The sequence below is a fragment of the Tetrao urogallus genome (genome assembly GCF_951394365.1).
Source record: "Tetrao urogallus genome assembly, chromosome: 6".
NCBI lineage: Eukaryota > Metazoa > Chordata > Aves > Galliformes > Phasianidae > Tetrao > Tetrao urogallus.
The window spans coordinates 9,566,444-9,589,081 of NC_136819.1; the positions used below are offsets into that span (position 1 = coordinate 9,566,444).

The window sequence follows — 22,638 nt, forward strand, 5'->3', positions numbered from 1 at the left end:
TGTGTCCTGATTTTCAAAATCACTGCTTATCAGCACATCGTAGGTAACAAACAGTAGTGCAGGCACTCAGAACTGCTGAAAACAGACTGTTAATACACGTGTTTATGCCCCAAATGCACCGTTTGAACACATTCCTCTTGAAAACTCCTAGTTTACTTTTAATCAAAATCAGTCGACTGATTATGCTTTTAAACAATTTCTGTAGTGCTTCAGCATGCTGAAAATAACTCTTAGCACTGATTACTTCTTATACTTCAGTGGACCGCGGTCAAAATGAGTAAGTTAAAAATTGAGATTTATGATAAATAAACTTTGGAAAAGAAATTATACAAGGCCATAAATAAATAATTTCACTTGTCCCACCAAAAGTAAAACAGTATGTCACAGAACAATATCATCCTATCTAGATAATACAATCTTGTTATCTTTTATTGCATAATAATTTCAGAGTAACATCTTAAGTAAAATATGTAAAGAAACGAAATCATTAGATTTACTTCTTTTAATATTGAACAACCAAAGTTTCTCCTTTGTACACAATCCAATTTAAAGATAATACAATTAGCACTTCCAGCATTAACAATCTGTATTTACAATGAATGAGATGGGGTGGGTAATCTAAAGAGTATTCAAATCTGTATGAAACGAATCAAAGTATGAAGGTTTACAGGAGGCTCAAAATCCACGTCTTTTCCATTTATGGAAAACAACTGAACAGGCTCTGTCTTCTTTATAACTTGTAAGGGCTCTTGAAATTGTGATTTTGTTATAGTCTTTACAACACTTCAAATATTCAGTAATGCCTCTGTTATTGTACATGACACTAAAATTTAACTCCAATACTCCTGTTTTGTTTTTAACTTGCTTGTAGACCAGTCTGAAATCTGATGAAAGGATAACAAGGAAATTTACTATATAATCCTAATTCCATATTCCTGAATATACAACAGTTGGAAGTAGATGATGTCAGTCCATTCCCAGGGTTATGTACACAACGCTTAGAAAACGTTCTTTGCTCTTGCATAAAATGTGTACACAGTATCGATGAGAGGGGAACTTCAAAGTTTTTGTGGATTGCTGCTGGCATGGACTTTTGTTGTTTGAAAATAAAATACCTTTCACTCTATTGTTCTGGTAGCAGTTTTAGAAGTTAATCATCAATTCCTGGTGTTTCACCCTGTTGTATTCTGGAGGCTATTCTAATGGCTTCTTCCAGAGACTGTTGTTCTCCAAGCTGAAACAAATGCATTTAAACATAAATCAATCTAAAATTTTACACAGATTAATTTTTCTTTACAGATTTGTAAGATGAAACCAAAGTCAAAGATCCCAATGGGTAGCGAGCACAAATAAGTGTGATCAGCACTGTTCATCACCTGCGTCATCTACAATAACAGCATGGAAACCAGGAGGTAGCAGGTAGCTCTGATAGCAGATTTAACTGAGATTCTTTGTATTTACCAAATTTAGTTTCTTCAAAGAATTGCTGCATGGTAAATACATTTCATTGCATGTAATAATTCAGACAATTCAGACAGATAATAATTTCACTTGACAGACATAACGAAGCTAAAATAAGGCTTCTGAAATTACAGTAGCCGCTAAATTACATTTTAGATGTGGCAAACCAAACAAACGTCCAGTTTCCTTAATTCTTCTGAGAAAATAAGCTCTATGGAACAACAGCATATAATATATACAATGTAAACCTATTGCAGAATTCTGATTATAGAAAGAAATGGTCTCCATGACACTGTTCAGCTCTACAGTAGAGAGGAAATTATTATCTTGTAGATGCAACTAAAAAGAGAGATCTCCAATTACTGCTTTTTCTACATGACTGTTCACACTTTTTTGCTACCAGCATTTCAGGGTTCAAATAACAACTTTAGTCATTTTATCTGTATGGGCGTGCTCACAGCAATTCAACTTTGATAATGTAGCATTCCTGATCACCTTGACATGGAATGCTGAAGGATGAAGGAACACACTCTTCCACAAAAGACCTGCTGACTCCCAGACAGAACATGCATCATTCTTCAGTGGAAGATTCATCCGTCCTTAACTTCAGCCCTCCCCAACCTTTCATTTATTTATTTTTAAGTACTACAAGTAGATTTGGAAAACCAGGTGCTTATTATTCTTCTTTAAAATACAAAACCATATGGTTACTGGCTATTTTTTTTCAGGGGAGCCAAGCTGATTAGACTGATGTTGTTATACTACTAGGAACTTCTAACTCTAGAAGCAAGAAACACTCCAAAAACCATTTTTCACTTTACCTGTACTGCAATTTGTGTTCCGTTGGATGTAGCCAACAATGTAACGGGCCGAGCTTCTGTGGTCACTAAATGGTGCCCATGTTGTTGATGTCCAATTTCTGATGAGGTGCTATGAAACGCTGCTAAGTCTTGAGCCACGATGGCAACCTTGAGGACCAAAGAATGAGAATCAACTGGATGGTTCCAGATTACTGCTATTCACCTCATACAACTGTAATCTTCAAACTTAAAGTTACATTCAAAGCTATGGTTTTTCATGAGCACAGTTTTATCCTGCAGAGCGGATCATTGTTTAAGAAAGGTTACATCACTGTTTGTCAGCGTCATCTGTTAGCCCTCAAAACGTAAGTATCTTCAGTACAGCACAGAAGTTCAGTAGCTGTATCTGCAAGCCCATGATTATCTACACGTACAGTTAATGCACACACTCATACAGAGAAGTAAATATATTCATTTTCACATGGCACACTTTTAGAACAGTAGGATGTATTTTCACTTAAATATTAAAAGCTGTATCACTCTATTTGTACTGAAAAAGTTAACTACTGTACATTAATAGCAAAACTGCAAACATACACTTACTTCCTCTCTGCAAAACAGATTACAATCCCATAATATTAAGCAATAAATTCACACTGGATTCTATGTTTAGCTTTACCACTTGTTTACTGTGTGACTGTGGGAGAAATGCTTAGCATTTCTATGTCTTGTTTTATGCAGACCTACGAGAATTATCAAATTGGTACCTCAATATTTTTTTTGTTTCTATTTGTTTTTGTTTTTATTGTTTCTAAAACAACCTGTTGCTGATACTAATGGGATAGAATATACTGCAGTCTTCTGATGGGAATGACACAGCCTGGTGTTGAATACTGTGATGACTTTTGTGCCTATACCATCTCAAAAAGAACATTACCTATGTACACAGGATAATTTTTTACCTGCTGTCCTTCGGTGCCTTCTGCAGTAACCATTGCTACAGAATGTGTTCCTGCAGAAGAGATGACGGCGTCGTGGGCAGGGACTGTGATAGTGGTGCCATCTTGTGTTACCATAGTGATTGTATTTCCAATGGCCTGCATATCTGCCTGAGATATGTTGACCTGAAACATAACACAGTTCCTGAAGTAAAGAAGGTTTAATCGCTGCTCAAGTCGTACCTGAGGCTTAGCTTTCAGCAACATAATGCTGTTTTCAGGTAAATGTTTTTAACTGAGGTTTGAAAAAAAATCAGAGTTTGCATTTGCACTGTAGCAGCGTTCGTCAAACACATTCCTGCTAGTTGATTCAGCAGCAGATGGTGCAACTTCACCTTCCTCATGTGAAACAAACTGCCTGACAATCCAGAATTAAAAGGCAACTTATCCACAACAGCGCTGAAAGAAATACTGTAAGTCCCATTTACAGTAACATCCTGTCCACAGGTTATAGCAGCTATTATTCCACTTCCTTGATGTACTCATGCATTTCCTGAGGATCACTGTCACCCTCTGGCCAATTCCCAGTCTTGGATGAAAAGCACTCATCACAAACATGGATGGAGACCTAACATCCCACCATCTTTCAGACACCTGTATCTCTTTACAGAAATATAATTATGGCCCAGCAATGAGAAAGAGTTGTGTGCTTCCCATCAGAGCCTAGAACTCCATGTCAGTTAATCATACCCCAAAGAACTGCATGCAAGGTTATCTATGCATGCGTCTTACACAACAGGACAGTGAGACTCAAGTTGCATCACATGCTTTTATCTTAATGGAGACACTAAAGAGGTTTGGTAAGGACTTAGAATTAAAACCACCAATTAAAAAAATCATTTAAAAATTGATATAAATTACTGATGTCTCCAATATAAATGTATTAGGGCATCAGTTAGTGATCTGATGATTTGCATGAGGCAATAAAACATTCCAGAACTGAAACCAAGCTGAAGGATTAATAGATATGAGAAGAACTCCATGTTATGGCTTCTAAAGGCCTTCATTTCTAGGGGTAAAAATGCTGGTTCCTTAGTACTGCTGCAGTGGTAAGGGCTTGCAATGTGACAGCCCCCTTTAATATTTCATCTCCAATTACAATTTAGAAGATATTTTTCATATCCTACTGGCGCAGCAGCTACCTCCTCACTTGAAATATGATTTTTTTCCCCATTATGCATTCAGTGTACCAGCAGAGTTAAACTAAAGAAGTGTGCTGAAATCCACTCTCAGTGGGTTCCTTACCCATTCCTCAAAAAAAGCTATCCAAAGGAACTCTCGAGTGGAGGCAGTATTATCCTATTTCCTCATCTTCTCATGTTCTTGTTAGAAATTGTAAGAATTGAATATACCAGTTTGTAAAACATGCACTGGGACTAAGTAGATTATTTTTTCTAACAAGTGTCTGCAAACGAGGCAGCAGTGGTATCAGTGATATTATTCTACTAACATCAGAGACTAACAGAATAACCAGGAAACTCTGGAAAACCTCAGCAACTATGTTGCACATGTAACAGTTGTTATACAGCCTGTGCCTATATTGTGAGCATAAAGGACTTCCAGAGTTTTTAAGTGATAAACACAACAGAATAGACCAAAAAGCCTAAGATCGTATTAATATAGTTTCAGATAAGAGAATATATGGTGGAATTTAGGTGTTCCAGAGGAGATCCAATCCTAAGCATATAGCATAATCTTCAAATAAGTTTCTCCCCATGAGAAATCAACACACATATTTATCAGACACACGAGCAGAAACTCTCAACATATTTTTGTCACCTCTTCAGCAAAAAATTACTTACGTGTTGGGTTCCATCCTGGGAAATTAGCGCTACTTGTTGACCTAACCCTGACTGAGTAACTGTAGCAACTTGTGCAGAAATGACGTCCTCTCCCTCTACACCTGTCACATAGGCTATTTGCGAGCCTTTCAGGACATCTTCCCCTTGACCTATTTGATACAAAGAAGGCAAGAGAGTAGTTTAGTTTGGATACTCCAAATGCAGGCAGGAAAGATAACCAACAAGGAATAAATGCCAGCCTGGTTTGATGGTTTTTAAACACTTCAGTGGAAAAGGGATAGTTGAAAGATGAGAAAAGACATACAAATGCAACTCACAACCAAAAATACATTACGAGTGTATACTCAAACATTAAAAAGGCAACAAACTATTTCTAATTCAATCATTAAATGTTAACTTCTCCAAGCGGGAGCCTTCATGAGAACACAAATGGCAGTTTCTAAAAGTTATTCATTAACAAACAGGCAGAGGAATACAGTGATGCCTTTGTGTGAAGATTTCAGTTAATTATCTTAATAAATGTTTAACTTCAGTAAAAGAATCCTATAATTCCCTCAAAAGATGGCATGAGACTATAGCAAATTTGCTTGAGGCGTTCAGTGCTGTTTCCCAAATACACGTAGTAAAACAGAACCCTTTGCATCTGCATTTTCTATCTTCAGACAAATCACAGTTTGGCAAGAGATAACTGTTCTCTCATGGTATTTCTTCTAACCTCATTTTTACAGTCACAAGATACTACTCATGACATGACAAACATTCTTAGCTTATTTTCGTCTTTGCCTCTAGGACCTAAATTCACAGACACTGCTATTAACTCTGCTATTAACTGTCACAAAACCACCACAGTATCCCAGTGCTGCACAAACGGATTTTTCCTTTTCACAAAGCAATGCCTTTATTCCTGATAAAAGACCTCCAGCAATTGTGGTGCCTCAGAAAAATCCAGTAGGTTGCAGACAAGCACTTTAAGCTCTTGCAGGTCCCTTCACACAGTTCACATTTATAGCAGAATTGTTTATAGCAGGTTTGCTGGAACTGCAGCTCAGATTTCTCAAATCTCTCTTATCTCCAGCCTGCTATAAACTCAGTTTATGATCTGGTCAATTACTCTCTCGGTTTCTGCTTACAAGTTGACCAGCACACTAAAAAGTCCTACAAAGAAGTTAAATAACTTTTATTAAGTACTTCAGATTTTTATCTATACTTTAATTTCCTTGGTTATAAACAGCATAATATTATCCAGCCCATTTGTTACAAGAGATTCAAAGACTGAAACTCTAACCTGGAGGTGGCTCAAAAAAAGCCTCTTGTTCCTCTTCAATGGGCTCTGTGTCATTATGTGCTGTCCGCTTGTGCATAGCAAGTGTAGAAATCTGCTTGTATGTCTTTCCACAGTGATTACAATTGTATGGTTTGGAATGAGTATGTACAACATGATGTTTGTATAAACTGGAATACTCTGTAAAACGTTTATCACAACCAGGAACTGTACAGACATAGGGCTTCTCCCCTGTATGGCAAAGAGAAGGAGAGAATGTTATCCAGAATGCACAAACAAAACTGTCAATGAATCTGTAAGGTATTTAGTGACACACTTCCACTACCAAGCCAATTTCAATTTCAAAGGCAACAGTGAAGCTCTAGCTCACTAAGTTTATCAATGCAGCTTCTCATTGGTCTTTTCTTTTTTTTAATCTGCCAGTGAAAGCTGGGCCCTTTTTTCTCCCATTCCATATAAAATGTTCTCCTTATGAGAACAGGATGATGCAGTCTAAAAGCTGCAATTTATAGAATCTTTAGAAACTGATACTGAGGATGAAGGCAAATGCAAACTGCATCACTGAGTGACACTCAGAGTCACTTGGAGCTTCTGGAAAGGTGTCAACCTAAACACCAGTTTTGCACAGCACTGACAGTTTTGTTCCTTTAAAAAATCCTAAAAAAAAAAATCAATGAAACAAATGTCTAAATTACATTACAAACTATAAAGCTAATCTGATACAAAAGTTCTGCATGAAATTTATCCGAGCTTCTATAAAAATGTAAGGCTTCTAAGATGATATGGCTATCACTAGCTTTTACATTTCAGCATCTTGAAAATGCAATCCAAGTGAATGGGAGACTCACAAAGGTGAGCCAAACTATGCTCATCTTCCCTCATGTGAGGCCAAAACAAAGGCACCAGGTCCAGTCACCTAAACATGACTACATCCAACTACAGTGCACCAAAACAGTGTTCAAAAAAGAAGACTCTCACAAGCAGGATCCATTTCAAAACATAAAACACCATCCACATACCTGTGTGTATTCTCACATGATTCTTATAATTGGTTGCGCTGGCAAAAGCTCTGCCACATCCTGGCTCTGTGCAGTAATAAGGTCTTTCACCTGTATGTGTCCTGATGTGAACCTTTCTAATATTAGATGTTGTGAACGACCTGCCACAGCCTTCAAAAGGACACTTAAAGGGCCTTTCGCCTGAAAAAAAAGAAGTACACACAGGAAAGTTATGAAAGAGTACAAAAATTGTAAGTTACACTTATGCTGAATGTTGGAATCCAAAGCTATCTAATTGAGAGCCTCATTCAGAGATGCCATGAACACGTGACACGGAGTTTTGTACCTATATCTGGCAAAAACTGGGAAAATCGTGTAAGCTGTGAGATAAATCATGAAGCACTCAGTACCTCATGATATTCAAAACAGGCTCAGTTGCTTGAACTAGCTTCCATATTACCTATATTCTTGCGTGTGTTTAACCCCTCCAGACAAAATGCTACATGTGTTATCCAAAGCAAGTGCATTAAACCATTTGTACATTTGTAATTAATAAAATGAAAAAAATTACTTCATGATTTAAGACATCACCAAGATACAGGCAAATTAGTCAAATTCACCACAGAAAGCACTTTACTTTTGGCTGAAACAAATTTTTAAAGGGACACAGCCTTGAAATTCAAGTTTCAAAAGCCAAAGTCAAAGCAATCACAGATTTTTTTGTTACTAAGTCCATTCCTATACTAAATTTACACACAATAACTCACATTGCTCCTCCAACACCTTCACCGTGAAGATCAGATAAAGCCAGCCCGTCTAACCTCGCTGATCCTTCAGACCTATCAGAGCACACAGCTCCAGGGAGGAGAGCAAAGGGACTGAATTTGGAGAGGCACGAGCCATCCAACATGCTGTCCTGTTGGAACCTGACACTTGGTAGGGCTCAGTACATTGCCCCCACCGTACTGGTCAACAAAGAGAGGAGTCCGAGAGCAAGAGAGGGCAGATCAGCACTACAGACACAATTCTATGTACTTGGAAACAGAAATGAAAAATGAAGACCTGATACAGACATGTAACTCCAAAGCAGTTAGCTTCTTGGCAGAGGAAACTATAATTCACTCCTTAAGGCCGCCGTTTCGGGAACGTTTTCCACTTTTCTGCCAAGGCAGAGCGTATGTGAGCGTACACGCCTATGTTGTGTTACCATGGCTCCCCTGATCCCCGTGGCGAGGCAGAGCCTCCAATTACAGCCTCAAGAAGGGCTGCAGTCAGAAACCACAACACTGATTGTTCTTCAGCGATTGCAGGAATGTCACCGGACCGGTTTGCCTTTGTGTTTCTAATGGAGTTGCTAGAAAAGTGACCTGTTTCCAGGTGACCGAGATTTTCTTGCACCAGCAACGCGAGAAGACTTGCCTCCATCGGTGCGCTGTTGAAACTCGCATAGGGTATCTATGAGCACACACTACTCCATCTGTTCCCACAAGGACTTGAGTTTTAATTTTCACACGTTTGGAACCTTCATTTAGTTTGATACGATATGAAGGGCAACAACCTGAGAACTATCAGCCTTCATGAACCTGGCATCCAATGTATCTTAAAGCACCAAACCACTTCTAAAAGGTGAGCTGCGTTACTGAGAACAGATCCCTTGGTACTGAGCTGCAAACCAAACTGCAAAGGTGCTCAGTGACAACGTCAGTGACACACTGCTAAATGTCTGCAATGGCAGCATGGGTGCTTGAACACTTTTCTAAGCAACGTGAATCAGAGAAATCCACCAAAGTGAATTAACTTGGGGAAACAAAAATGGTAGTCATTCTACCTGTGTGGGTTCGGATGTGTTTCTGTAGGTCTCCTGAAGTCTTGAATGACTTGGTGCAGTTTTCTTCTGTGCACCGGTACGGCTTTTCACCAGTGTGTGTCCGGATATGACTTTTTAATCCATACCCTGGAGGTCAGAAAGGATGTTATAACACCCAAGTAACTAAATAAAGTACAAAATGAAGATGGTCAGAAGCTGTTACTCTTTGCAAGCACCTCATTCTAACTTACAGAGCAACGAAACTCCTGATACAGTTGATGAATTCCTCCTTCCCTCCTTTATAAGGAAAGTGCATTTCCCACTCCCTTCAATGTGATAAACTACAATTATTATAATGTAGGTAAATATTTATTTTATCTTCTGAGGAAATTGGCATGTTCTCTATCCCGTCTACTTTTTTTCATCTTACCAATGCTGTCATCAAAATGGTATTTAATCATTAGAATATTATTAGAAACATGAATTTTCCTTCCATTCTCTAGAGATGTATACATTTCTAAAAAATAAAGGAACAGTCTGTAAGAAGATGGCGCCTACTTAATTTCAGAATGTTTTCTAAGTAAACTTAAAACTCCTACAACTCTACACTCAACTCCTACAACTTCTATTTTTGACTTGTTACGAACACAATGGTGGCTACAAAGAGGAGCATCAATTCGCTCTTACATCTAAAATAAACATCACGTCACGATCCAACACAGCAGAGTTCTTAATATTTAAGCTGAGAACTTCTGGTGCCTGACACAAGCCATATCAAAGGCTGAGGTAAAGTAGTACAAATATCTCTGGCCCAAAATACAGCATTAGACAGAAAGCTGTTTAGAGCTGCACATCAGTCTGTTGCAATAGAGAATAGTGTTTTCATTATGTTGTTTTGAAATCTCTTTGCACACTACAAAATTAAACTTATGTGCAACTCTTCAAGTGGGACTGTTTGTCTTTTGACCTTTCTCATCAGCATTTCTTGTGCTTATTTAAAGAAACACTATTCAATCTGTTACATCAGATGGAGTTTCAAAAAATCTCAGTTTTTACAGAAAATCTAGAGTCTAACTTTTCTAAGTATCAAGCCAATCTACATTCAAAGTAAAAGAATCTGAAAGAAGTTTTGCTTTTTTGTATCATCTTCAATGGTTCATCACTTGTAATTGCATCTTAAGTCATCAAATCTCAGGTAGTTTATCATTTACAAATGGATTAGTTGGTACAAAATACAGTGTTTGCTTTATGAGAAACATCACCCTGATACAGTGTGATAAAAAACACTGCAAGCAGCTCCCACCAAAGTTCTTTGCAACTTTGGATCAGAACATTATCTAGATCACTCTAGACAGCAAGTTCAGCTTTTTCTGTCACCTCATGTAACTTACACTGTTAGTTTCATATTAAGAAGGCCTATTTTTTTCAAGATAAAATCTGGCTGTAGCATGACAGGTGAAGACCAAATGAAAGTGCCAAGTGTTTCACCCCATTACCCCTTCAGTAACTAATAGTCAAATCCTCTGTCTTTTCTATATGCTGCACTAGCATAAAAACAACACCTTTTTCTGCAGTTCTCATAAATGGATTCCCAACCAGGAATAAGTTGGGAATAACCAGGATAAATGGATTCCCAACTAAGGAAAAGAAACATTGGTACCATAAACTTATACAGACAAACGCAAAAAAGCAGGGAGAGGAAAGGGTCACCTGTTGCAAAAGCTTTACCACATCCAGGATGTTCACACTGATATGGTCTGTCTCCTGTGTGTGACCTTTCGTGTACCTGCCAAGACATCCGATACACTCATTTAACAAGATGCATCTGATTACTTCAGCACAGAAAAACCTTATTCTAAAAGACAACACATTTTACTTCTCTTCCTAAGATTCACATTTAAATGTCTTCTTTTTAAGTCAGTGATAGAAACTAACATAGGGTAGCACTTTTTTTCCTTAAAACTACAGGTGTCTTCTTCTAAGGTCTAGCCTAATCCTTTCAAGTCAGTTTTACAAAAGACGTTTCTGTAAATATATGTGGAATTGCCAACACACAGGTAAATTAAAGAAAGCACGCAGGCATGCCTCAGAGCCTTCTCTCTGATTATTGACTACACTGAGACTTCTGCAGGTCCTCTTATATTGCATGAAACCTCACTGATTCCAGTGTTTTGTCACAGACAAGGCTCCACTGAAAGGAGCTTAGCTCGTCCCTAGGTAATCACCTGTATTCCACATCTAAACTGGAATACAGCTCTACATACTTTATTTACTAAATTAAAATAAAAAAATTTAAAAAAAGAACAAGCAAGAGGGAACCAAGAAGTTGCTATGTGCTAAGAAAAGACGTTCCATCTCTTCACTTTGCATGTTCAACTGTTTTGAAGATTTAGACTTATGATGATAAAATCTTTCACAACTCAGAATTCTCACATAATCATGCATTCACGTACATTAGTGAACTCTGGATTTCAGAATTTCTGTGATACTACTGATAGAAATTATCTCAACAAGATTTCTTACATGCTGGAAATATATGGGTCAACCATGACACCGTGTTTGCATCTACACCAATCTGACCACTACGTAAGCATCATTTGGAGTCCACGTTTTAGTGCACGTTTTATGTAACATTAACAGACTAAGAGTATATTTTGTTAGTCAGTAACTGCACTCTATTAGACTATTAGACTGCAGTTTTTGCTTTCAAATATGTCAGGACACTAAGAAAAATCAGCTGAACATCTGGCACAACTGATTATTTTAAGACCAACCAAATAAACAATTGACAAAACAGCACATTGCAGTTTTTTTCTGTTAATTTCCATCACTTTAAAGTGCACAATTTGTCCAAAAAAAAAAAAAAAAATCATGCCTGCAAACTAACAATGCTTGTTTTACATTTCATCACCTTAAGATGGTGAGCTGTTGTGTACAGCTTTCCACAGCCATCATAATCACAGCGAAATGCTTTCTCTCCACTCTGCTGAGACTTTGCAGCCACTCTTGCTCCATGTCCCTGCAAGACAATCTGAAGTTGAAAAAAGAAAAAAAAAAAGATTAAAAAAATACAGTGGATCAAGAAAGTCACACGCTAGTGTGCAGTCAAAGCTGACTCCAACAGGTTTCCTTTCATCTCTCTTTGCTACGCGACGTATTTCGTAGCACTCAGTAAATGAAATTAAAAGCGTGAGTTTTACTTAGAGCTAGAACATTTAAATGAATGCATTAATTAGCCAAATAACAAAGACTAAATAATCTGAAAAATAAGTGAAGCAGTAAGATGAGTGCCAGAAAGAAGAGGCTTAGATTACACGTCTAAGGCACTGGCTCTGCTCCTAAGGGAGGTTAGCTATAAATCAGACCACCTTCAAAGATAAGTTCACACAGAGGCCAACCAATAATTAAATGCAGTAATATAATGAGCACTTTCTAAAAATGAAGGAAAACATTTTGTATTTTGTCAGTGATGCATGTATTTTCATCAAACTAATGGGTGCAACTGCAGCTAGGCTCATGACACAACAGGAAAATATACGGAATAATTTCATGATACAGCTTAGATCCCTATCAAAGGCTTTTTTGTACACTAATAATCAAGCAACTTTCTTACAGACTGAAAAAAGAGGCAGAAGACCAAAGGTAAACATATTGATACAACTGTATACAAAGTAACTGAGACTTTTACAAGTCTATCTTTCTTTCAAACTACTTCTTTTTTCTCCATAATCCAATTCCATTCTATGTTGTCGAAGAACAAGCCACAGCATCAGTGGGATGGGACAGCCTAATACAACCTCTCTTGTCCAAGCAGAATCAGCTGCAGCAAGTTGCTCATGGCAATATCCAGCTGAGCTCTGAGCATCTCTACGGATGGAGACACCACAACCTGCACAACCTATGCCAGCATCCAGTCATCCTCAGAGGTTTTTTTCCCCCTCAAGTTTAAATGAAACTTCCTGTATTTCAGTTTATGCAGATTTCCTCTTATCCTGCCACTATGCACACTATGACAGGCTCTGTCATCTTTATATGCCCATATCAGGTATTTATACTTATTGGTAAAATTTCCCCTGGCCTTCTCTGCTGGAAACTGAATAGCTGCAGCTCTCTCAGCCTCTCCTTGTCTGTCAGACTCCAAGTCTTTAATCATCTTCACAGTCCTTCACTAGACTTACTCCAGTATGTCCATGCCTTCCTGAGAGCTGAGAACTGGACCAAGCATTCCCAACGCGTATCACCAGCACTGCGTCTAAGGCAAAGATCACCTCCCTTGATCTGCTGACGTGTGGCCTTTTTTACCACAGGCACGTTGCTGGTTCACAGTCAGCTTTGTTCACCAGGATCCCCAGGTCCTTTTCCGCAGAACTGATTTCCAGCCAGTTGCTCTCCAGTTTCTACCAGTGCACTGGTTATACTTCCCAGGTTCATGACTTTCCACTTCTTTTTATTAAACTTTCTGAGATTCCTGCTGGCTCATCTGAGTAATAAACAACATCAGCTGTTCTAACAACTACAAAGGTTGTTACTTTGTCATAAAATGTGGTGGGGTTGGTCAGGCATCTCCTTTCTACATCCACACTGACTATTCCCAACTGCTAACATGTCTGAAAATGGCTTTTAAGATCATCTGTTCACCTAATTGCTAAGGACCCAGGTGAGGCCGACACATCTGTACATCTCCAGATCCTCCTTCTCACACTTCTTGAAACAGGAATGACATTTGCTTTCTTCCAGTCCTCAAAAACTTCCCCTGAACACTGTGGCCCTTCAAAGAAAACTGAGAGTGGCTTCACGATGACATTACCAAGCTCTATCAGCACTTACACGCTTACATCCATTAGGTCCAGCAGATGTGTGCATATGCCCCATTTATTCAAATATTCCCTAATTCAATCTTTCTATCAGTGAACTGGTGTCCTCCAATTAAGTAGACAAAAACTCAGAAACTCTTTATTTTGCAGGTAACCACCAATGCATCCTAACTTAGCTCAGACAGGTAACACAGAAGAACAAAGGTAACTAAGATCTCAGGTAAGATTTTTGTATCACATACACAGCAGTCATATGATTCTGATTTTCATTTGAACAGATGGGTATGACAGATGTGAAAAAAAATAAAGCACAATATCCTTTAGGTCACACAAAGGTTTTTGTTCTCATCTGTACAAATAACAAACAGGCTTTTATGCTTTATTTTTTTCTTTGGTGAAAACCTTAACCATACACAAATGGTCTGGATGACTGCTCAGCAGCATAACATCTGTTCAGTTCTTGAGTTACTTTGATCTTTTTAGGAAGGAATTTATAAATACACACTTATTTAATGAAATAGTTTCAAATTTAGATAAAGTATCTTAAGTAATACATTATTTTTAAAAGAGTTACAAGTAGGTACTTAATCACACCAAGAAATAATCACTGAAAATACTTTAAGAAACAACCAATAGCTCTGTGACCCTCACATCCGTGCTCGGCCAAATGAAGTCACCTTACTGGGGAGGTGTCAGAATTTGAGCCTTACTACCTGTTGAAACATCAGATCTTTTTTGGCCATTTGTTTGGAACACGTAATGCTCCATAAGATCAGCACACTTCCATACAGCCATAGGTGTTGCCATATGAAGTGCAAGATAAAGAACCTTCAGATTCACTTTTTTTTGGGCTTGAGGCCGAAATCAACGTGTAACTGGATATTGGTAACAGCTTGTTTTGCTTAATAGGTTTTTACTTCTAGTTAAAGTCAAACAAAATCTGATTCTATTCTTCCTTGAATTTTGCATTTTGATAGAGTTATATTCCTGTTCCATCCTAGAACAGTACAAAACTCCAGAAGTTCTTTATTTATATTTATGGAATGCATTTTAATACTATTGATAACTTGTAAATTAGCTCTTCTGTCCTTTCACAATCGTGCCATTCAGACAGCTGTAGATTGTCACTGGTTTTAAATATTGTGGGACCTAAAAAAAATTAAGATGACAGGATTTTGAGGTCATTGTCAGAGGTGAGCCTATAGTTCCCTCTTTCACAGGTAATGTAACATATTTTACCTCAGAAGATATTTTTCCATCCTCATCTACTTCATCACCTCTGAAATTAAACAAAAAGGAAGAACACTGATTCTTTGATGACCAAATCTTTCTCAGTGCAATGACTTGGCCATTTCTGAACCTGTCATGTGAGCACGTGAGGGCATAAGGTTTTATTATTAGCTTTTGCTCTTGTTCCTAATTAGGATTTTACAGATTTCTGGTTAAAGTAAAAAAGGCTTGAGACTTCATAATTTTTACCTGTACTTTCCATTACTCTTAGAACTTTTGAGTTAGTACCTTCACCTCAGTAAGTTTTTATACTTCTATGTAATAACAAGAAAAAGAACTGGAAATATTTGTCTGCTTCTTTAGGGTTCACTTGAAGCAGCGTCTTCTACAGACTAGTTGGTTAGACAGTCAGACTATGCACAGAGAATATGAACAAACATGCACACATTTATTTTGCATTGTGCTACATACCTGCATTTTTTTTTCTTGTTCATTTTCGCCTATCATTCCCGTGCTACTAACACTGTCATTTCCATCAATAGACACCTGAAAAATGAGGTTGATATGGGAAAAACAGAAGTTATTTTTATTCTTTGGAAAGGCAGATTTACAGACAGTTCCTGGGGGCTTATTCTTTCTTAGCTCTCTAGCTCCCTCTTGAAAGCTGGTTATCCTACAAGACAGTAGTTTACATGAAAATCCCTCTTGCAGCACCTGCATTATACAACAGGTAAGGCAAGCATCTCAAGACTGTCTTAAAATGACATCCAAAAGACTGCAAGAACTGAATGTGCTAGACGAAAACTCAAAGGAAAGTATATTAAATTATTAAAAATTGATAACACTGAGTTCTCAGAGAGAAAAAACTCAGCTCCTTTAGAATCAAAGTACCTAGACAATGTGCCACTTCTTAATTCAAAATAGTAAAATTACAAAAGGTAAGAGAGGACTTGTGTATCTTGTGTACTGCTCTTAAGGTTCATTTTTAAATACCATTTATAGGAAGAGAAATCTCTGCTTTTCAAGGGACATAGAATATTTGAAATGATTACTTCATATGCTCTCAAATGCATTAACTCAGAACAGTGGTCACTGTAGTAAAAGACACTAATTTGAAATATACTTTGTAAGTTTTCCTCTTCAGTAGTTGCCTCTGTGTTGAGCACTCACATTCACAATACCCTCTTACATTCAAGGCTGAGATTGGTGCCCCTAAATCCAGCCACAATTCCTATCTGCAATTCCACTACACGTCCTCTGACTTTATGCAGACTGAGAGCAATAATCTATTTTTTCCAGGTTGCTTTGAGAGGAAGGTGGCATTGACTAAGTCTAAAATTAAGAGGATTCCAATTAGCCTTTACATGCACTCTGCAAGACACGTTGACTATGCCTAAAAGAGAAGTAAGAGACGATGAAAAATGAATATCCTCCACCAAATCCAGTGAGCTGCTCTGCGGTCTTCTTTTAGTGATACATTTCCAGAAATATTCTCCCAGCCTCCAAGCAATTTGTGGCTTAGGAACTTCCTGAACTAGAAATCACATGTTCCTACCTAATAGCCCCAGATACATTTTTCTTCCATGAATTTTCTAATTACCCTTTGAATCTAGGGACGTAATTAGTATGAGCAACATTCTACAAGCAGTACCACGGCTTAACTTTATGCTGTTTGAAAAATATCCTTCCCTTGTTGTCACTGAACCCGAGACCTGAGAGTTTTCTCTGATGCTTCCCAGTTCTTACACTGGTAAAGACAACGACAAGACACTACTCTGTGCCACTTAAAATCATGTGAAATTCTCTCATATCCTTACCTCGTATATTTCATTTGTTTGGTCATCATTACTGCCCCTTTCTGTACCTTTTTTAATGTCCTAAGCCATCTGCTAGTAGAAGTATACATTGCCTTATTATGAAGTCTACATGGACATGGAGCAGAATCCTAAAGCTGCATTTTTCCTTTTAAGAGAAAAACAGGGGTGTAACATGCAGCTATTACTTGCTTTTGCACATAATGCAGTTTCAGTACTTGGAAATTCACTTTTCCTGATTTTCCTTGAAAGTTCTGGCAGTATGTCTCAGGATAAGGCTGAGATGAAAGCTTTAAGAAAACAAGCAGGGTTTTTCCTAGCTATACACAAGCATACTTCAGAATACTAATTCACATTACAGAACTCAAAAACACATGTTGAGATGAATAGGAGAAAAAAAGCAAATATATTTGCTTCTTCTCCACAAAACAGAAAGGTACTTTTATAACAAATTAGTATTAACATAGCTCCTTATTAAAAAGGACAAAGTTCCAACTGATATAAACCTAGATGAAATAACAGCTAGGCAATGCATAAAAGCTTGTTGCTACAGCACAGCTAGCCTTGAATTACCTTTTTACATAATGAAAGTCTAAGGCACAGCTAAATGTAACACAGTCTGACGGGCTTTCTTACGTTTTCTTCAATTACAGCACACAAACATAATGGAAAGAATGGGGTATGTGCCATTTAATCACCCTAAGTGGCCTTCTCCCAAAATATGACTATTCCCTGTAACACCTGAGAACAAATTATAAAATTAATTCAAATATTTCCAAACCAATACAAGCACTGACAGCAGTCATGTAGGAATCAGGACACTCAGAAACCATTAAGTCGTGAAAGTTGCACTGTTTGCTGTACATTTAGACCACACTTCACAGACGTCCTTTGAAGTGGAGAACGTGAATTTTTAGCCTCACATTACATTTTTGTCATTAAAAGCATGGATTAGAGAAGCTTTCTCCAAATTCATCAGCAGCCTAATTGTGTTTTTTACACTTTATTATCATGTAATATCCTTATTGAAGATAACAGGCCCTACTCTTTTCAATGCAAGAAAAGAAAATCAGCAGTGGTCTCTTGTTAAGAATAATTTAACTTTGTCCTTCTTTCCAAACTACTTCTGAAGAGGCTCCACTCTAATCTTTTGTATTTTACAGAAAATAGTTATTTACTTGTCCAAATCACTACGCACATCAGCTTGATTCCACATCATTTTGGTGTTCCATTTCTTGTTGTCTTTATGCAAGAGCACACACTGGAGCCACCCATAACAGTGAGGCACTGTTGTGGCAATCTGGTGTTCTCTCTTAAAAGAGTCTGAAGACTCTCTTATCATTTTATTTCTTAGATCACAGTGGGCTTTTGCTGTCAAGCATCATGTGATATGACATTAAAACATTACAGACAGATGAACTGTTGTTCAGCATACCTTAGCTGCATATTGCTCCAAAGCAGTGATGGTATCTGGGTCAATGGCAGCATCTCCTGTGTGAAGACCAGCCACTGTGCCATCAGCTTGAATGGCTAAAATGGTATCTGACTGTGGCATCTGCACTGCGTGGTGAATGTAGGCAGTAGTGCCATCCTCCAGCTGGACTGCTTGTAACGCACTCTGATCATAACTGTCTGAGAAATAATATTACGACGTGTTACAAATGAAAAGGAATAGCAATGGCTGTAGGTAACACAAGAAACTGCTGCTGCTTAGGAAACGTCTCCAAAAGCCATACGTGTGGCTGATATTTATGAGAAATATACCCAATTACAATACCACTATGAATAGCAGATTAACTTTTTTTCAAGACAGCGCCATCTACATCTTCTGCACACTTGCAGAAGTGCAAAACCAATTCCAGTCTATTCAATTGTGATCTAGCTTTACTAACAAGGGAAATCACAACCACAAATATTCTTCCAACTCATTATCCACTCATAATAAAATGAAAACATAGGAAACACATGCATCTGATTTCAGAATGTATGGATCTGACCCTGATACCAGAATCACCCGTAAAAATAGATGCAAAATAAACTCTGGATGGTGTTGCTGGCAGTGGAATGTAATTTTTGTCACATTTGCTTATTAAAATATCTAATGGTTCACTTTTTCAAAAGAAATAGGATTGTTCATAAGATGGGAATAATCAGCTTCTGCAGCAATCTAGGTTATAATTTAAAATGAATGTTTGCATTTTTGACCATCAGTCATCACACTTTCAGCCCTACTACTTAAAGACAATATCCCCAAGAGATGATCTTTGAAATGTATGTCATGTCTCTACATTCTTTAGTTTAAGTGGGATTGATTGATTCATTCTTAACTGCTTTCTCTTCTTAATTCTACATACAATTATGGCTGAAATCTGTATGATAGCTTGCTTGCTCTACTGACGTGGCATTTACTTACTTTATTGATATCCATGGCTTCAAAAATAAATACAGGTTCAAAAAAACTACAGCTTCAAAAAAAAAAAAACAGGTGGTGATTTTTAAATTCTGTTTATAACTGCTCTATGATGTCCTAATAAAGAACTGAATCAGACTCATTTCAGTAATTCCTAGATGCCACTAAGCAGAAGTAAGAAATAAACTACAATGGGAATCACGCTGAATACAGTATCGTGTTTTGTACTGCTGTTCTGTTCAACTGAAATACTAAACCATTATTCAAAAGCCATTTACCTTTGGAGGTGTGATGAATGAATGCTGTAGTTCCATCCTCCAGCTGAACTGCTTGTCCATCTTCCAAACGCAAGCTGTCCCCTGTTTAGAAGAAAGAATTACAATGCTTTGACAAGAGGTTGAAAAATGCATTAGTCAGAAAAATTCTCTCTTCAAGATTCTTTGCAACATAATAAGAAATCAAGCTTTTTAAAAATGATTACTGATTAGTTAATATCAGTATCTATCAGTAATAAAATACTTCAAAATATATTTATTTATATATATATATATATATATATAATTACACTTACTACTTTTAGTCATGGGTACATGTTGAACATAGGCTGCAGAACCATCTTCTAGTTGAATCACTTGGCCATCCATTAATTTACCATCTGAAATACATAGAGTACTTTTAGAGAATCTAACAGTGTGACACAACCTACTTTAAACACACAGCAGACACTTCCTGGATCAGACAGATTATCAGTACAATATCACAGACTTACACTGCTTGCTAAAGCTGAAGCATAGTAAGGGGCTAAGAAACAGTGGTTTTAAAATTCTAGGATAAAGAAGGCATGATGGTTGAAATAAATACACTCAGTACAGAACACTAAATTTTATTACCTATCCAGTAGGCAGAACGTTGGTATTTGGGTTTGAAGCATGAAGAGTATCTTGCTTCTGTGTTTGACTTATGTTCTGCATTTGATACCTGCATCTTATTAGTACTGGAAATAAATATTTATCTGATATTATTACTGCAATACCCCAACTGGGAGTACAGCTTTGAAAACACTGAAGATTTTCCCCAGTTTTACTACCCAGAGGGGTTTACAACCCAGCACAGGAGAGGAATACAAATAAAGAGAGGAATACAATGTCGATACAAACCAACTTCCAGTCATTTACCTACCTTTAGAATTGTGCTGTATGTATGCAGTGGAGCCATCAGCCAGGGTAACTGCTTGCAAACTCACACCTTCCATGTTTTCTAAGTTGTCACCATCTAGTAAAGCAAAAGGTTCATATTCACTATTACCAACATCAAACTTTAAAAATCACCAGCTAAGCACCTCCAGAAACGATGACATCCCTTACAACCCAGTGATTTTAGAAATACTGGTGGGTTTTCTGGGTTTTCAACCCTGATGACATACTGTGGTCAGATGTTCAAGACCTCGCTCCATAAACAGGACAGCCTCAGTGCTGTTTGCTCTAACTAGAAAAGCCGTGTTATTGATGCAAAGTTTAGGTTTTAGGGAAAATATTAATTAGGTAATGAGCTCCAACAGTGAAATAATGATATCTATTTGTATCAATAATTTTGTTTTGTACCCTATTACCTATATTAGTATATGAAAATCTATTTAGACTAAAATACTTAGGAAAAAGATTTTATCAGTGAAAATCATACCAAAGCTGTCAGAAAACACCGTATTTAAACCAATTCAAATCACCAACCTATTTTAAAATTTAACTAGTTTAAAATGTGCTTTGGTGCATAATGAAGTCACAAAGTATAACACAGTAAAACCACTGTGAGAATTAAGTCAGATTTTCGAGTATCTATTTTGATACATTTATACTCCTATTACCTTAATTAAGAGACCACTCTCTTAATTAAATCAGTGAACTTCATCTCAGCTAACTAAGAATAATCTGCTGATTTGCGTTAGATTTTTCATTTAGAATACACTGCTTAAGTTCTAGAGTTTTATCTGACCTTCTAACAGGAAAGACACAATAATACACATTTCAACTCAGTGCTCACCTTGCACGGCTACAGCTTCTGTCAGACACAGAGTCACATGCTGGGCCTCCATTCCTCCTCCAGAAAATTCAGTCATTCCCTGAGAGTCTCGGTTTATCTGAGCTAGTAACATTGTCTGCCTACAAAGAAAGCATTCAAGGACATCAGTACAAAATCTAAATACTGAACCAGAACTAGCTAAATACAATCCAAGATTAACCAGATTTTTATGCAACCGCTACCAACATTTTTTGTTACCTTCCACACACAGATATGCAATGAATGAATGAGAGAGCTGTAAAATAATTCAACGGAAAAAAAAAAAAAAAAGAAGTTATTTGAAATAGTTAAGAATTGTTATCTCAATTAATTAAGCTATTAAGAACTTCAGGCAGCAGTCAGTAAATTGATCTTGAACTAACATATCGTCTTTATTCCAGCTGGGACAGAATTGTGATCTTCAGAGTGTATGATGCAGCCACTTGGCTCTAGGAGAAAAGCAATGTTGAGAACACACCGAAGTTTATAGCTGCTGCTAAGCAGCATCGTACAGAGCTGAGACCACTCACAGAGGAGGGCACAAGGAGCTGGGAGGGAACAGAATCAGGATGGCTGACCTAAACTGTCCAAAGGGATATTCCATACCATACGACATCAAACAGAAGGAGTTTTGAAGGGGATGGGAGTTCATGTCTCTCTTTTGCTGTTCAGGAGCTAGCTGGGCATTGATCAGGAGGTTGTGAGCAATTTCTTCTGCACCATGTGTCATATGCACTCATATTTATATACAGCCATAACAATTATCCTTGTCTTTACCTTAGTAACCAGTTTTATCTCAACCCATAACTTCTACCTTTTTTTTTTTTTTTCCAACTCTCTCTCACACCCCATTGGGAAGGAGGGAATGAGCAAATGAATGTGTGGTGCTCAGCCACCAGCTGGGTTAAACCACAACTCATACAAAGAAAAGAATCACAGAATGGCCAGGGTTGGAAGGGACCTCAAGGATCATGAATCTCCAATCCCCTGCCACACACAGGGCCACCAACCTCCACATTTAATACTGGACCAGGCTGCCCAGGGCCCCATCCAACCTGGCCTTGAACACCTCCAGGGACGGGGCACCCACAGCCTTGCTGGGCAGCTGTTCCAGCACCTCACCACTTTCTCTGTAAAGAACTTGTCAACGAAAAATGAAAAACATTG

General features: G+C 37.6%; 1 protein-coding gene across 3 annotated transcripts; it reads right to left on the reverse strand.

Moving 5' to 3' along the window:
• Nucleotides 1-1,150: 1,150 nt before the first annotated feature.
• Nucleotides 1,151-21,565, reverse strand: ZNF143 (zinc finger protein 143; the record flags this gene model as incomplete). Of its 3 annotated transcripts, none has more annotated exons than XM_079537653.1 (15): nucleotides 1,151-1,234; nucleotides 2,283-2,429; nucleotides 3,224-3,385; nucleotides 5,062-5,210; nucleotides 6,347-6,574; nucleotides 7,363-7,542; nucleotides 9,170-9,295; nucleotides 10,859-10,934; nucleotides 12,060-12,179; nucleotides 15,664-15,738; nucleotides 18,442-18,638; nucleotides 19,695-19,775; nucleotides 19,988-20,071; nucleotides 20,596-20,688; nucleotides 21,454-21,565. In XM_079537653.1, the coding sequence occupies 15 exons, from the start codon at nucleotides 21,563-21,565 to the stop codon at nucleotides 1,151-1,153; spliced, it is 1,914 nt and encodes a 637-aa protein (XP_079393779.1). The 3 variants fall into 3 exon arrangements, with proteins under 3 accessions (XP_079393779.1, XP_079393778.1, XP_079393780.1); XM_079537652.1 differs by having other exon boundaries at nucleotides 19,982-20,071; XM_079537654.1 differs by lacking the exon at nucleotides 20,596-20,688 and having other exon boundaries at nucleotides 19,982-20,071.
• Nucleotides 21,566-22,638: the final 1,073 nt, after the last annotated feature.